The sequence below is a fragment of the Saccopteryx leptura genome, chromosome 6, assembly GCF_036850995.1.
Source record: "Saccopteryx leptura isolate mSacLep1 chromosome 6, mSacLep1_pri_phased_curated, whole genome shotgun sequence".
Taxonomy (NCBI): domain Eukaryota; kingdom Metazoa; phylum Chordata; class Mammalia; order Chiroptera; family Emballonuridae; genus Saccopteryx; species Saccopteryx leptura.
The window spans coordinates 188,082,841-188,100,614 of NC_089508.1; the positions used below are offsets into that span (position 1 = coordinate 188,082,841).

General features: G+C 42.8%; 1 protein-coding gene across 4 annotated transcripts in view; it reads left to right on the forward strand.

Annotated features, from left to right (window-relative positions):
- RANBP17 (RAN binding protein 17) overlaps window positions 1-17,774 on the forward strand; it is a 250,389-nt gene that overhangs the window by 177,099 nt on the left and 55,516 nt on the right. For all 4 annotated transcript variants that reach the window (XM_066342781.1, XM_066342782.1, XM_066342783.1 and 1 more), the window contains 3 exons: window positions 3,498-3,601; window positions 9,345-9,433; window positions 16,469-16,576. In XM_066342781.1, the coding sequence (XP_066198878.1) occupies window positions 3,498-3,601; window positions 9,345-9,433; window positions 16,469-16,576 (301 nt within the window). The remainder of the gene's footprint in view (window positions 1-3,497; window positions 3,602-9,344; window positions 9,434-16,468; window positions 16,577-17,774) is intronic.

Consider the following 17,774-nt stretch of genomic DNA (forward strand, 5'->3'; position numbering starts at 1 on the left):
ACGCAGTGGTGCTGTGACAGGTGGTGTGGGCTGTGGAGACCTGAGGAAGTGACATGTAAGTAGAATGGCTGATCACATTACTGCCTTGAGTATTTGTTCCTTGACTTCTTGCACATTTTGGTGGCTTGTCTCTTGTGTTCCTGATATCCCTTTTTGCCTCCAGATTTGATGGAGGAAAGGAATAAAGTCAGGAATTCTGTTGATCTATAGCTCAATCTACTAATGAAGAGTGGAAATGTTAGTTTTGTGTGTGTGTCTTTGTTCTGAGTAAACATCTCTACCTGGAACAGCTTTGCTCCCAAAGGGCAGGGATGGGGCTGGCAACCTGTGGGCACTCGTTTTTTGGGTGTTTTTTTTTTCAAAGTTAAAAGCAGGGAGGCAGACAGATTCCCGCATGTGCCTGACCGGGATCCACCCAGCATGCCCACCAGGGGGCGATGCTCTGCCCCTCTGGGGCATTGCTCCATTGCAGCCAGAGCTATTCTAGCACCTGAGGCGGAGGCCATGGAGCCATCCTCAGCGCCCGGGCCAACATTGCTCCAATGGAGCCTTGGCTGTGGGAGGGGAAGAGAGAGAGAGGGAGAGGGCTGAGGGAGGAGAAGCAGATGGGTGCTTCTCCTGTGTGCCCTGACCAGGAATCGAACCTGGGACTTCCACACACTGGGCCGACGCTCTACCACTGAGCCAACCGGCCAGGGCCGCCTGCAGGCACTCTTTATTTAATTATCATACTCACCTCTCTAAGTCCATGTGACACTCAAAACAACAGAAATGCTAACAGCTGTCATTTATTAAGTGCCAGACACTGAGCAGCAGGGTTATAGGCGTTCTGTTATTTAGTCCTTACGGCTAACTTTATGAAGGGCAGTGGTCCCCCCTTATCTGCAGAGGACACGTCCCGAGACCCCCAGTAGATGCCTGAAATTGCAGATAGCACTGAACCCTACAAATACTATGTTTTTTCCTGTGATATATACCTATGATAAAAGTTTAATTTATAAATTAAGCACAGTAAGAGATTAACAACAATAATGAGTAATAGCATTGAACAGTTATAACTGAACAATATACGGTAATAAAAGACGTGAATGTGACCACTCGTTTCCGGGGATCCCTATCGGCTCAGTGCTCTCTGGGGCAGGACGTGGCATCAGTCAGAACACAGCTTCTGTTCACGTCTTCCACCACAAGTTTAATGCCTTTTCCACCTAAACTGGCTGTAACTTTTGCCATTTGAGGTGCAAAGCAAAACGAGCACAAATTTCTTTTTCCTTTACAATTTTATGGATAGAAGATTTATTCTTATAATAGATCTCAGCAAGCTCAGAATATGATCTTTTTTCCTCTTTATTAACTCGAGAACTTTCACCTTTCACTTAAAAGAAGCACTTTAGAGCTTCTCTTTGTTATCTCCAAATTGCCAGCATCACTAACCTTGTACTTTGGGGTCATTATTCAGTATAGTGAGGATTCGTTGGGTCCAAGCACCATGATACCGCGATAGCAGGTCTGACTGCGGCTTCTCCCGAGTGGCTGATGGGTGGGGAGCGTACGCAGCATGGATGTGCTGGACAGAGGGTGAGTCACATCCCAGCGGGATGCAGCAAGATGGCACGAGATAGCGTCATGCTTCTCAGAACAGCATGCACTTTAAAACTTATGAATTGTTTATTTCTGGAACTTTCCATTTAGTATTTCTGGACCTTGGTTGACCACAGGTAATTGAAACTGTAGAAAGTGAAACCACGGATAAGGGGTCTACTGTAAATATTACCTCTCTTAATTATAAATGCAGACACTAGGTTTCGATGAGGGAAGTGACTTTATCCAAAACCAGATGCTAACAGTCACTGAGCCTAGGTCTAAGCTTACAACTTGCAAAGCATCCTCTCAAGAACGAGTCTAGATTTAGAAAATACTCTATCCTAGAGGCGTGAGATATTATATCATTACATAGTTTAAATACAGTGTCTATTACGTATTTAAAGGTTTGACAGTGTTTACTTCATTAGTGACTATATTATTCTATGTCAGGTGTTAAGAAAAGGGAATTGTAAAGTTCACCTTTATTGAGCAATTAGTTTTCATTCCAGTACAGTAAGTCCCGGTTGGACCCCGGGTGATGCTAATGCTTCTAGACCAAGGACCGAACTTGGGGAACCACTGGTCCCTTTGAGATCTCGTTTCCTCTCTGATGCTCTGTTTAAAAACTGACAGCATAGAAATCAGGGGTCTGAACCATGTAGTTCCACCTCCAATGAAGTGTGCTACCTTGAATAAGTCCCTTAGCCCTTCTCTGTCTGTTTCTTCCTCAGTAAATTGGGGCGTTTAGTTCCCCGTGGCATAGGGTGGACGAGAGAGTCACCTCTCATTTAAAAGAAACCCCTTTCAAACGAATACTATATAAATTGTCAATTGTGTATATCCACGGGAGAAGTGAAGACAGCTTTGGCAGGATCCTTGAGGGAACCCATCTACCTTCAAAATGAAAAAAACAAGGCCCTGGCCAGTTGGCTCAGTGGTAGAGCGTTGGCCTGGCGTGCGGAAGTCCCGGGTTCAATTCCCGGCCAGGGCACACAGGAGAGGCGCTCATCTGCTTCTCCACCCCTCCCCCTCTCTTTCCTCTCTGTCTCTCTCTTCCCCTCCCGCAGCCGAGGCTCCATTCGAGCAAAAGATGGCCCGGGCGCTGGGGATGGCTCCTTGGCCTCTGCCCCAGGCGTTAGAGTGGCTCTGGTCGCGACGCCCCAGATGGGCAGAGCATCGCCCCCTGGTGGGCGTGCCGGGTGGATCCCGGTCAGGCGCATGCAGGAGTCTGACTGCCTCCCCGTTTCCAGCTTCAGAAAAATACCAAAAAAAAAAAAAAAAAAGAAAAGAAAAAAACAATAGAAAATGTCTTTTTCCTGTGTTTTCTATAAAGAAAAGGAAGCTCAGTGTGAGAGGGAATGTACCCATGGAAAATGTACTTAAAATCCAAACAACCCATGAGGGACTTCATCCTATTTGGCAGATAAAAGTTTCCCTGCCATCTATTTAACAAATTAATAAAAAAAAAAAAAAAGCATAAATAAAAGAGAACAATAACTGAGAGCTCTCGGGGCACCTGTGTCTGCGAGCCCTTTAGGGCCTTGGCACCCAAAGAGAAGGGGGGAGGCTCCTTGTGTCTGAAGCTTTGACAGTGTCTTTCCTTGAGGGGGTTGGCAGCCTTGGGGGCCGAGGAGCTGAAGGCTGGTGTGCCTGGGGCATGAGTCTGTTTGATCCAATAAAGAGCCAGGGGAAAAAAAATGGCTGGTAAGTAATTTTGCTATTTCATTTGGTGCAAAAAGAGAAGGCAGAACACCAGAATGTTCAATGAGCCAAAGCAGAGTGGGGCGCGGGTGTGGACACAGGCCGACCCCTTCGCTGCGGCGTTTCTGAGCCTGAATGGAGCGCTCGGGGCGGAGGCTCCCCCACAATAGCTTGCATTTCAGACCGCGCTGACCCTTTTGTCTTCTTGCTAGGCGAAGACGAGGACGAATTTGAGAATTTCATGCTGCCTCTGACCGTCTCTTTTGAAACATTATTACAAATATTCAACAACAACTTTAAACAAGAAGATGTGAAGGTGGGTTTGTTTCCAAACAGGAGGAAAGGCGGTTTTGTCCACTCTGGAATGTCCAGATCCAGAAAAAGGCACCAAATATTTGTGTGGACGCTGTGTCTCCTCTGTCCCGCGGTCCCAGCTGCGTGTTTCTTTCCCTTGTACTGTGCATAGGCGATGAAGTTTCTCACATAAGTGGACTTTGAGATCGACAATGAGTTTGGACAGTCCATTTATGATTAGGTGACACCGACTTGTCTCCGGTGGCAGTAAATGTCTTTAAAAGAACCTTTCTCGTGGGCACACCACTTTTAAACACCTCTGTCCCCTCATCGACCCTGCATTGTGTGTGTCACCGTATTTATACGGAAGGATGCACAAACATACGCATGCTAAAACACGCCATCTCCAAATATTTTTTTTAAACAAGACTTTATATAAATCAAGACTTTATTAAATGGCTAGGCACATATGTATAAATAGGGGCTGGTCTTGAAGTATTGCATTCTTAAACTGAACAAAGTGATTAGGATAACTGATAGCTAAATAAGGTTTTTATGTGCCTGTGGGAGCCATATTAGGATTGATTTGACAAGTCAGTTCAGCTGTGGCAACAGTCATAATATCTAAGACAACATTATGTTTTATTAGTAAAATCCTTAAGTGTAGCAAGCTGTTTGTGACAAAACAGCCCCATATTTTAATGTAGGGGGTGGAGGAGCACAGGGCCCGCTAACTCAGAAGAGCATCTTCTGAAATTATAATGTCTCGGGGCCATATTACATAAATTGGCACTGATTATTATTTTTAAAGGACAAATAAACATACTCCTGAGAATGTAGGCACCTTTGTTGGTGATGCCTGAGTCATATTTTATCATTATTTGAAATAAGTTGACCAAAATATTAACCATCATTTTGCATGGCTTCTCTTCTCTATACCCAAATATATATATATATATATACACACACACACACACACACACACACATATATATATATACATATATATATATATATATTTAGAAGTGAGAAACCTAACAGAAAACGATCACCTCTGATGATTATTTTAGGGTAATTCTTCTACCCAAAAATAATTGACCAACTACTATAGTTTTTTATTTGAAGTAAAGTTTTTGAATTGAATACTTATCAACATGCAATAGTCAAAGAATGTTATAATCGAAAAGAGCAGAGATTTTCTTTGTGTTTATAGTCTTGCTGAAATTCTCCACCAGGCTTTCTGTTTGGGTTAGCTCTGTTTTTTAGATGTCTCACAAATTTTTCTAGTGTGCAGCAAGATCTTTGCAGCTTTAAGGTGACTGTGGCTGCCCTTTACATTAAGAGAAGTGAGGTTGAAAAACACCATCTGTATAAAAATCGCATTTGTCTCATTCGAAGATTTCATTATACTCCAAGCCCGTTTTGATGGAATCCCATCTTGTTTGATAGAAACCATCTTCCTCCAGTCATTTTTAATGGAGTTCCAGTGATACATCCCTAAACCAGCAAGTTCTTAACGACCCTGGAAAGTGACTGCTTGATTACACTTTAACGGTATTTGCAAATAAAATCACAAGTAATTAAGGGGAAATCTCCAGGCTTTTGAGCAAGTTTGATGCATGATAACTGCCTGATTCAGCTTCATCTAGAGTAATGCTGTGTAGGCAACAGCTACTGAGATCAATAGCAACGTAATGATTGTGGCAGAATTAAGTGAGTAACCTGAGAACTGTGCCTCAGAATGCATGCAGCTGCCACGAACCAGGGCCACACAGTGCACTCCATGCTTCCGTCCTAAATGTTCATCAAAAGACGCCCTGCAGGAAAATGGAGTTAGATGCTCTTTATTGCTGATCGTGTCTCTTGCCACATTTATCAGGGAAATTGGATTAGCAGTTGGCAGCTGCAGGTAGACAAGATTCTGCAGTGATTAAATATGCAGCTTGGCTGCATTTGTTGTGACAGACCTTTAGTAAATTCTACTGTAAGCACCATCTGTCTAATTTGTATAAAGCAAACTTGGTGCTTTAAGCTACCAGCAAAGAACTAAATCTGTTGCTTTATCATAAACAAAACTTTTGCACTAAATGCTTTTAAATGTAATTTATTAGGTTAAGGCTATTTTTTTATCACAATGAATAAATAATACATGCAAAAGTGCTTTCAGGTACTTCATTTTGCCAGTACTAGAGATAAAAACGGTTCTATTTTGTTCTTCAATAAAGCATTTAGTATTCCAATCCACAGGAGGTGATACTGCTAAAATATCTCTATGAAAATGCCTCAGGACTGCTATATTCATTTAATTTGCAACCCTTACCAGGATTTCCTAACTCCCTATTTATAGATATTTTTCAAATGCGGATTCCAGGATGAACATAAACATTAAGGACCTATGTTGCCAAATTGAAATATGGTCATGAAGGGAGGAAATGCTGCGAAACTCTTAAAATTTATAGCTTTGTTTTCTTACTTAGTCCTAATAAAATTGAAGAGAACATTGAATTTTTGTCTTGGGTTTTTCTCTTCAAAGTAAAGGGGGAAAGGGAAGAAAATGCCAAGACAAGTCCTAAAGTATTAGTTCAAAATGTGTGTGCCCGCCCCCCATAAAATTGTATCCATAGTGAAATACAGTCTGACTCGTGCATCATTTTTTTTTGTTTGACCATGACGTCATCGGTTTTAAGGAAAAATGAATGAAAACTTCTCGGAGGAAGAGGAGCAGTTTAATAGGAACCTGCTATCTTTAGTCCCTTCGTCTAAACTCCACACAATGTTAAATTATTTAAAATCCTTGATTTTCAGCATGCACACATTAAAAGTTTTCGCACTAAGTGCCAAATGTTGCAAACAGCACTTTAACAGAATGATTTTGCTTTGATCCCTGTAGCAGTTCCTGAATAATTTATCACAGGTTATTGCCTTAATTCTGGAGAGGGATAGAGCAATAAAGGCAGATGAAAACACTCCAGTTGAAACACCTTGGGGCCTGCTCATTCCTCTGACACGGCTCTTTTGTTGGAACTATTTAGAGGTTATTAAGATGTGTCTCCAGAATTAAGAGTATGCTTTAAGGATGAAGACAGCCATCTTAATTCTAAAGACAAAGCACAGTGACCCTTCACCTTCTTTTTCTTTGTTGTTATTATAGAGTAGAATTATGAGGATAATATTATAGCTGCCCCAGTAGTGCTACTACAGTAAAGGGTCTGTCAGACTTTCCATTAGAAACCCTGTTTTGGGGGTCAGGGTGGAAGGAGCCGCATTTTTGCTGTTTGCCAAGCCCATCCGTCTCACACTTGACGCACAGACAACTGTCCGCCAGGCAGCAGACTGCAGCCCCGAGCGGCTTCTCCTCGGGCTATCCAAAAAGGAGTCTTTAGGACTGGATACCCAGAGATACCCCACTCCCCAGAACAACAGCACTAGAAATATAGCAGCCACTCACTTTTCAGATCAATCAAGGGTTGGCCAACCATAGGAGAAAGGCAAACGTTCAGGTAAACCTCGTTGCCCTGTTTTCAGTGAGATGGTAAATTGTCACCCCTTGTCCCCTAGATTTCCATCGGCTCTCGTCTCGGGCTCTGAGACTGCTGAGTAGCCCGGCTGAGCTCCAAGCGAACAGTTTTCCTGTCTTGTACAAGAACGGGGTGTGTTGGGTCTATCCAGAAAATCCCCCCTTGGTGGTGTTGGAGTATACGTATAGCTTATTACAGTACCCTTGCTGTTCTGAGATGAAAAGAGCCTGTCTGAGCATAGGAAATCTGTTTCTCACATTAACACTGCATTTTCCTGCTCAGTCAACTCTAGTGAGAATGTGTTGTTGTTTTTTAATGCTTTCTCTACTCTAGTAGCATTTTCAAAGATTAAACATTTGATAGAATTTCATAGATTCGAGTCAATTAGAGCACTTCTATTAACTTGGCGTCTTTTAAGGAAGAAAAATTTGTGATGAAATAAGTATTAACGTTTTTGTGTGATGAGGATAGTCTAAAATATTTTAAGAGCCCTTTGCACTAGGCACAAGAAAAGTTACTCTTGGTTCCTATTGACTAATTTAGAGTTGAATGATGGGTGCTTTATGTGTATATGAAACTTTAAGATTATTTGAAGAGTAGCCTGTTAACCGATAAGGATACATAATAAAAGTAGACCAAAAAGGCCACTTGAACAGAAAGATTGCAGAGCTAAATAGTCGGAACAGAATTAATTGCTCAGGAGGGCTTCTTAGAAGACCTTTCTTGTTCTGGAGGCTGTGGGAAATGTGGAAATCTGAGAAAGAAGGGAACAGGTTCAGGGGGTGAAAACAGATTCCAGAGAAGGCAAAATGTTTTGTTTTTTTAATAGCGGGTCACATGAGAACTGTATAGGAGACTAAACAAAGACTGGTGAGATGATGAGAAGGAAAAGAATAAATCATTTAAAGAAGCAGAAACAGGTACTCTGGGTTTACAGATTCAGAAATTCAGACAACTATTTAGGACAAAATAAAACTATTAGACTGCACAGAAACTGAGTATGCTCATAAACAGCCTCCGTTTGTAACGACTCACCTTTTGGGTAGGGTGGTGGAGAGGTCAGCAATTCAGATACCCCGACAGAGACTCTATTATTTGGTACTTGGAAATGTTACTCAGCTATTAAGCTGAGGCTCATGATTCACTTCCAAGTCCTTGATGATCATTTAAACGCCTTCGTAAGAGGTTTTCACATATTAACCAAAGTGTGAAGAAAAAGGAAATCTGGTCCAACGCGGAGTTCAGAGACCACGTTGTGGCAGACATTTCCACGGAAACTGTAGCTTCCGAGATCACAGTTGCATGCCTCCATTATCCCACCCCCTTGTTTTGCAATTATGTTTATTTGTGCTCTTTGTTCTGACATTCTAGCATCTGTTCGTGGGTTTTCTTTTTCTCTTCCCAGGCATCATCCTAAGGACAGCTTAATTAAGCATCCAGAGTACAAGTCAGACCTCTTTTATTTTAGAGTCAAGTTTTTGTTTTCCTAAAACTAAATAATTATGGAACACTTAGTATGTATCAAGTTCTTGTTAGGCATTTCTACATAAATGTATTTCTCTGTGAGAGGTGTTATTAGCCCTTTTTATAGATGAGGAAACTGAGACTGAGAAATTGCCTTGCTTTAAGATTGTACTATGAAGTTAAGCTGAAATTCAGTGTCAAGTCTTCTGACATGGAATGTAGAACTCTTTTTTTTAACACTTTTTTTTTTTTTTTTGCTTGGGGAAATGAGTGCCTTTCTAAGTGTGTCATGGTACCAATAGGTCACCTAACTAGTTTTATTTTGTCCTAAATTACTCAGGACTATTTCTTAGAGATCTTTAAATACCAGTGTGTTGCCAGGATAGACTTCATATTGCATAGTGGGACTGATTTTATGCAAGCCAGTGTTGTTAAGATTTGCTATTATTAAATCATGTCTAGACTCTGTGCAGTTCTGTTTTGTGGAATTATCCTTTTTCCCCCTATTTTGGCATTATTCAGAAACAAAATATATAAAGAACGTTCCCTATGCTATTAGAATTATAACTTAGCTCAATTTATAAGAATCACAGTCTAAGTTGGTCAGCAGATTTGGTGGTCTGTTTGTTTAAAGAGCCCTTGGTTTTCCATAGAAAGGGATCTGAGCGAGACATTTTAGCTAATGAATCAAAATCAGATATGTGGTCATTATTGCCTGATTATTACTCCATCTGCTCTGTGCTAACGTGAAAATCAATTACTGTGTCTCTTTCCCACTGACAGCGTATGTTGATCGGGCTGGCAAGAGATCTTCGAGGGATTGCCTTTGCACTGAACACAAAGACCAGCTACACCATGCTGTTTGACTGGATGTATCCTTATTACACTGTGACAATACCAGCTCTGTGCACAGAGGGATGCCAGGCCCCTCGCTCTCGTTTAATAGTACAGCACAGTAGGGAAGAGGAAACAAAGCTAAATGAACTAATGTGTAATCAGCTAAAAATTACAGCACAGTGGCAGCGGTGCAGATAACTGAGCACGGCGTTTGGAAACCCAGCTCAGACAGGTCACTTTTTCGGTGCTGTTCAATATTGACAACTTAAAAATCACATCCCCGAATGATTGTGTCTGGTGGGGTCGCAGGGATAATCAGGCTAACATCGTCGGCTCAGAACCGATGAGTCCTACCATTTGGCAGTTCGAGGAGATTTGAATTCCTACTCCATCTTAATTAGCAGGGCTGAGAAGGTCACTTTATCTCTGGGAGGCTTAATTCATCATGCTGCAGTTTTTATCATCATGGAAATACTAACAGGCCTGGAAAGGGGGAAATAAATGGTCAGGGTTTTCCATTTGGGATATGAGTTTACCTTTGCCAGGGCTTAGTGCAGACAGCAGAATGAAGAAACAAACACCCCCCCCCCCTTCAGAAATGTCTCATCACATGAGAGAGAAAAGAACGTGGAATTTGGTGCCAGAAATCCCAGCTCTTCCCTCGTTGTGTAAACCTCTCTGCGCTCCGGTTTCTTGTCTGAAAAAGGAGACATCCAGTATCATGGCTTATTGTGACCATTAAAAAAGGTAACACGCTTTGTATAATATCCGAAACGTGCTCAGTAGCCTCAAATGGTTACCATTAATATTGTTTTCATGGTGTTGTATGAATCCACTTTAATCCTAACAGGAAGTGACAATTTATGCAAATCATGTAAGTGTGATACCAAGTTTTCATGCCTTTGTACATGAAACCATCAGAGCACGTAGGAAAACCTCTGTAGCCTTAAAGCTGTTTTATTTTTTAAGTTGCACTGTTTCTCAGTTGCTCCTTTCAAATCCTTCTTATCCAAATGTCCCTCGTATATTGCAAAAGAAACTTCTTTAAGGCAGTCGTGAACTCCTGATACAGTTATGGCCAAAAACGTAACTAACGGGGAACCTGGGCGTGTTTGAAGGAGAACTCTATAGGTTTGAAAAAATTTTTAACATTAATTTGAATGTTGACTTACATTTTACTATTAAAACCTACTTCATCAGATTTATATGCCTTTAAAAGGGTCAGAAACAATGTTGTACGTCTTTGAAGAATAGTGAATGTCTCTAAATCAGCAGAGAGTATTGTACAGAGATTATAGATTTCAACTTGGAAAGTCATGCAGTTCTTTAAACTATGAATGATAAACTGGAATTATATATGATCCTGTCACACTGTTCACAAAATTTAGGGGATATTTTATCGCTTCATAATCATTTTGAAATATCCCCTAATTTTTGTGAGCAGTGTATTTCTCTAAACATAAATAGCTCACAAAGTAAAATTTGCACTTATTTGAAAAATCGTAAGACCCTACTTTTTGTACTTTAAAATTGATGGTGATCTTGAAACCAACCTACAACTAACTCTAGGAAAATCTGGCAATTAATGTTTCACGTTTTCCTCATCAACAACCTTAACCAAGAGCCCAAGTCAGAACCTTCTCCCTTGATGTCAAAGAACAGAACTCTCTTCCATAATTGATACGGCCTAAAGTTTGTAGACCGTACTGAATTTAAGTTCTCAGTGAAGGCCGTCTCCCATTTCCTGCCCTAGCTCCTCCTTTTTGCGACCTATCTCAAGTGAAATGTTTGTCCAGCAGATGGCAGAAAATAGCAAACAGAAAGGCTTGGGACTTCCTGTTTTATTCTGAACCAGAAACCATTGTCTCCTGCGTTTGACCCTAGACGTCGACGTTTTCGGGGTCAGGGGCGGAGGGCGCTGTGTCAGCTACGTGGGAGATTGCGTTAGATCACCGGACGGGTGCTTGGTGCAGACCTTGCTTATAATAATTGAGTTTCAGTAGCAAATCGGCCTCCTTGGGAAAAGGCCAAAGGCTTTTCATAATTGTATTGACAACAAAATGAATATGATAAATGGTGTTCATTCAGTTGAGACAAGATTTATAGTTTTCCTCTGGGCCAGGATGAACAGCAAATATTTATAATAATAGTAAAATTTGTTTAAAAGTTACCTTATTTGATCATTCGAAAAGCTTTATTAAAATATTTTGAAATACTTTAAGCAGTTTCAGGTGATAAAGTACAGATTCTTTCCAAAGTATTCTAGTAATGTAAAAATGAATAAGTATATGATTAAAAAAAAACATGGATATGAAAGTCATTTATTCTTCCTGAAATATTGATATGTCAAACCGTCAGTGGTGATTCCCACATTACTGCTGGGGAAAGTTTATTTGCCTTTTATCCACATAAACGTGTGTTCTTTAATTTGTTATACGGTCCTTAGCATGCAGAAAGAACATCGTGTAAAGAGCACATGTCATCTAACAGTCAAAATGCATTTTATTTATGGTGATTATTTGATAAAATGCTATTTTCCTGGTTAGCTATTTCACTCAGAAACATTTCTATAAATACAGACTGCATTCACAGCTGCCCGAGCTACATGGCTCACCACTCTGTCCATCCAAAACTAAATTGCCTGGAACAGCACAGCCACCATGCTGATAAATCACCCCACTGCTAGAGAACTGAAGAAGGATCATTGATACACCTCTTCACTTCCGTAGGGAGAAGGCAGCCGTGTAGAAGCACCTTGCCTTGCAGTATATGAAGTCACCTTGCTTAAATTTTTCCCAAGTCATATTGAGACCGAAGTATCAAAACTCAAGAGGGAAGTTGAAAAAAATACAGGAATGTGTATGACGCTATCTCCCTGCTCATCGTCTTTTTTTTTTTTTTTAGTGAGAGGAAGGGAGGCAAAGAGAGACTTCCACATGCATCCCAACTGGGATCCATCCGACATGCCCACTAGGGGGCGATGCTCTGTCCATCTGGGGCCCTTGCTCCATTGTTACCAGAGCCATTTTTTAGTGCCTGAGGCAGAGGCCATGGAGCCATCCTCAGCGCCTGGAGCCAACTCTAATCGAGCCCATGGCTTCAGGAGGGGAGGAGAAGAGAAAGAAAGGGAAGCGAGAGGGAGGGGTGGAGCAGATGGGCGCTTCTCCTGTGTGCCCTGGTTAGGAATCAAACCTGGGGCATCCACACACCAGGCCGACGCTCTACCGCTGAACCAACCGGCCAGGACTCCTCGTAGCCTTTTAATTGTCATAGTCTGACCTTTGAGTCCACTGTCTTTCAGTCAGTCAGTTTCGTTTATTAACGTGCATGAAAACATACAGAGACGAGGCAAGACAATGACCTGTGCAGATGAGCACAACCTCAGGAACAGGACAGTCTTGGGTTCCCTTCTGGTTTCACAACTTAACAATTTGTGAGATCTTGGATAAGTCAATGTCTCAGAATCACAGTGCTCTGGTCTACAGAACAGGGCTGTGATACCTGTCTCACAGGTGTGTTGTACAGTGAGGGAACGGACATCTCTGAAGGGCCTGGAACAGTGTGTGGCACAGAGTAAATGCTCTACCACTGTCAGTTAGGTCTGGTCCCTAATAGGAATGAGACGAAGGAGTCCCATTTATTAGCTTATTCAGAAGATTTTGCTAAGGACTGTGTTGGCTTTTGAGAGGGATAGAGATTACTTTGGATCAAATTCTGCAAAATGAGTTTCTAGTTTAAGAGAGCTGGCTAGACACCTACGTAAATGACTAATAAAATGTAAAAGGTGGTAAGTGCCCTAAAGATACAGATGGGTTGATCGCCTTCAGCTGGGGAACCAGGAAGGCTCTGTAAAGGGGGAATGGTTTCCTTGGGTCTTATCGTGTAAGCCGGGTTGGACTGCTGGAACTGCAGAGAAGATCTTCCCAGTGGGCCGGATGCAGGTTTAGGAAGGGGATAGTGTCACAGGCACCACTCACCACATGGCTGGAAACACAGGTGGTCTGGGACCCTTGACTTTCAGGCTAAGGAATGTGGACCCTTATCCTATAGATAGTATAAAACAATCGATTGTTTTGATTGACTAACAAAATAGGAATTACATTTCAAGAACAAAATAGTGATTCGCATGTTGGACAGACCGAAATAGAGAAGAAAGGTAAATCTGAAGGAAGGGTCTCTGCTCAGCGAGCGGAGTTTGCGTGCCCTGGGCCAGGCCTGAGCAATGAATACAGGATTGCTTTTTACCGGTATAAATACAACAGATTCTCTGCAGAGGCTCACAGTCTAGTGGCTGTAACAAATAATGAATAAACAATCAATGTATTCTGACAAAAATGCATGTAAAGGACCATGTAAACATATAAGATGAGGTGGGTGTTTTTGGCAAGAAGAGCATGCTGCCCAAGGGGGGCGGGGTAGGGCGGGGTGCCGGAAGAGGGTTGGGCGGGGTGCCGGAAGAGGGCTGGGCGGGGTGCCGGAAGAGGGCTGGGCGGGGTTTGCCTGGCTGGAGGGGGAGGAACAGCTTCCGGCCGCATCCACCTTCGTGTGCCTCACGCTCACGCAGGGCCTTTCAGATACGCTCTGCACTGGCAGGCTGCTTCTGTTCCGGAACCTCATTCTCACACCTCCGAACAGTTTTAACAAAGACATTTTTGTTGTGTTCTAGTATGTTACAGTGTATTTTCTATGGCGAAATCCCAAAGAGAAAGGATTACGTTTTTACTCGTTTCCTTTTTTGTGTGGGGTGGGGGTCCTTATTAGCACATAGTACTCATAACTACTGGATGGGCGGGCGGGTGGATGGATGGATGGATGGATGGATGTCAAGAAGCAAATCTCATACTTTTCATTTTTTTATATCTGGCATCTTATAAGGAAATGTCATGTCCTTAATGCTTTTGGGTTTTCATTTATCTGGTGGAGACCTTAGCAACTCATTGAGAAGATCCAGGTGAAAGCGGTTAGAGCTGCGCCTCTTCTACCCGAGGGCCCCACCGCGCTCCTGTCCGTGTGTACGTATCCTCACGCGGCCCAGCCGCTGAAAGGGAAGAGTGGGCTGTGCTTCTCGCCCTGTAATCAGAGTCTGGCGTTCCCACTCTGAAGCCCTTTTAACCTCTCTGCTTGGTAGACCTGTACTCTGCTTTCCAGTATCACTCATCTGCTCGGTGGCAGCCACCTCTGTCAGCAGCATATTGGAGTTGGCACCGCTGTCACTGCACACAGGGCAGGGAGCATCCCCTCGTCGCCCCGGCCTTGTCCCATAGTGAGTGCGGTGTGCTCTGAAACACATGATGGTCCTCAGGCCATCAGCGTGCCTGGCAGAGGGGCTCGTGTGTGCTTATGATCTCCTCAGAGTTGGAGGTTTGGGTCTCTCAGCTTTCTGCTGAGCCTTTCAGCTGCTTTCTCAGTAATGAGGAGTGAGTCTGTGCCCGGGAGGTCTCTCACTGGAATCAAGTCTCCCCCTTGCTTCTCGGCTCGCCTCGGAATGTTGCTGCTCGGAGCACCCCTGCTACTCCGAGGCTGCCCTCAGGAAGTGTATAACGTGACAGGAGAGGGGAAGCGCTGCGGTGGCCCCAGCGCGGGGTACCACGCCATGCGCAGAAGGCGGGGGCGGGGCGTGGAGGCTGCTTGGGGTAATTGACATCTACATTGAAATCGAGGGACAAGTAGCAGGGACATGGTAGGGAAGCTCGGGTCCCTGCCCTTTGGAAACTCACCATCTAATGGGGCAAACAGGCAACATAAGCAGCCAATCCTAACGCAGTTTGTCACTAGAGAGATGTAGTCAGTGCTCTGAGCATAGATGAAGAAGAGGCCTTTCGTTGTCCTAGCGGGAGTGGCGCTTGAGCAGCATTAGAGACAGGGATGGTGACGCAGAAGCGGCAGCCTGTGGAGGGATGGAGACGGGACAGCTGGCTGCGGTCCCATCTCCTCAGGGAACGAGGATGGCCAGAGCAGAGACGGGGCAGGAGAACTGAGAACTGACGCTGCAGGCAGGCAGAGGTCGCGTCTTAAGGGGCCTTGGATGCCTCGCGAAGGAATTTGAAATTTATCCTAAGAGCAGGGAAGAAAACTGGGACCTTTTTCTCCAGGGAGATCGCTGCCCATGCCACATCGAGGAGGGACACCGTTCAGTGGTTCAGTCCAGCACTTTTCATCTTCACTAAAAACACAGAGACGTTGGAAAACATCAGAAAGAGGGAGACTTCGGGATTAAGAGAAGGAAAGAGGAAATGGAGGGGGGTGGCATAGGATGAGTTTAGGCCTTACTTTTATATGTCTGTGTCCATTGGCCCAGGAGGAGGCCAGCTGTGAAGTGAAGGGCCAGTGGAGCGGAGTCAGTGTTCCACATTCTGAGGGTTTGGCCAGTAACTTATCAGAGACGTATACTCCTTGGTATTGATGAGAACGTTTGAGAATTTCTTCTTGGATGTAAGTACAGGGGACTACCTTCTAGCAACACTGAGCAGATTAGAAGTTACCCAAAGGTTTTCTTCAAGCTATTGATAAAACCCCCAGTGTTCCCTGGAGTTACAGTGGGTCCAAGCAGAGCAAGTCAGCAACTTAAAAAAAAAGAAAGAATGTAGATAATTTCTAAGCTGGGAAATGGACTCATGCAGTTTATTATTAATTCCCTCTATTTTTATGTAGTATATTTATAAAATTTCAGGATGAGCAACATTATTCCTTAAGTAGTTTGATACCCAAGAAACTATGATAATAACAATCAAAATGTTTTTATCCTCGTTAACTAAATTCATTTTTCCTTTTCTATAACATTAAGCATAATTCTTTAAATGTCTTGCTTATATGATACTTCAAAAATGCATATTCTGTTTATAGAGCGTGCCGAGAATAAAGCAATGTCAAGTATGGGAGACGCTGAAAATAAGACCAATCATTTGCAGTCTCCAAAAAAGTCTAGCTCTGCAGGTCGCGGAGAGCAGTTTGTAAGACTGCCGCTGCACACCAAACAGAACAGGTGGATCCCTTATTTTCCTCTCAGGTGGCACTCACCTTCAGGAACAGACTTTCTTTGGACCCTTCAATTCCTTAACAGTCTTTCTGAGGTACCCGATGTACCTTCCCATCCTGCAGCGGGCCGTCGAGCAGTGGTACAGGGAGCCGGCGTGCACCACGCCCATCTTAAAGCTCATGGCAGAGCTGATGCAGAACAGGTGAGAGGTGTGAGGGGCGTGAGAAGCAAGCTGTTTGGCACCGGTTCCCACATATCAGACCTCACTGCCTTCTGTGTATAAAATCAGGGCTTAGCGAGAACACCCGGACCGAAACAAGGTGATCAGTGACAGCAGTAGAATGAGAGACACAAGGCTGAGTCCTCTGGGGAGAAAGGATATAGTATACAATGGTGTATATGGGAACTTGAAAACAAATGGAAGCGTACAGCCACCCTTATTTAAAATAATCAAAGACACAAAATGGAGGAAAGGCAGTGGTTTTAACTGTTTCGCTGCTTACCTGCAATTGTGTAGAATTTTAAAGTAGGGAAGAAGTTTAGAGGTCTCTGAATTGCGGTTTTATAGATAAGGGAATATAGTCCCAGAGCGGTTCAGGACACAGCTAGTCCCAGGAGCCCTCGGAATTGTTCTCACTTTGACTTCTAAGTTATCCTTCTTCCTCTGTGCCAAGGTGCACGTATGTGGATGATTTATACCCTCGGAATTTTCATTTACATAGTAACTGCCAACACTTCCAGAATTGCCTACTTGACCTTATAATTTGCATAGACCAGCAGAGATTCAATAACTCTGCATATAAATATTAACAACGATGTAGCCAAAAGAGAAAAACTGCGGTAAGCTAATTGGTTTACATCTTGAAAACATGTCATTGTGAGTATGGTTTAGCACCAGATTTCCTGTCACTTAGCCATTCTGTTTCATCAGTTCCTCTCTAAACCGCCAGTTAGAAGGGACATTCAGACAGGATTGTGGACTTCAGCTCTAATTTTATCTCTGCTGCAAAGTTTTTCATAGCAATAATTAAAAAATTTTTAAACAAGAGGCGGAAAAGGACCTGGCAAATAAATAAATGTAAGTATTATTTTTTTGAAAGCTGTTAGCCTTTTTTTTTTTTTTTACCATTCTCATGGGTGACTTAAATACTAAAGGAAAAATAGCTCTGTATTTTATATCAGAAATTTGGATTTTTATCCCATTATAATTTTTTAACCAGACCATTAATGTTATCTGTTACTGCTAGAACATTTAATTCTAAAGGTAAAAGCATTGCATTGTATATTGTGTGAAGTATTTTCTATCAGCCGTAGGCAGATAGTTTATATCTAGCACAGTCGTCCTAACAGCTACCTAGTGAAAATCTGTCATCTTAGAAAATAGGTTATCTTGTCTGTGT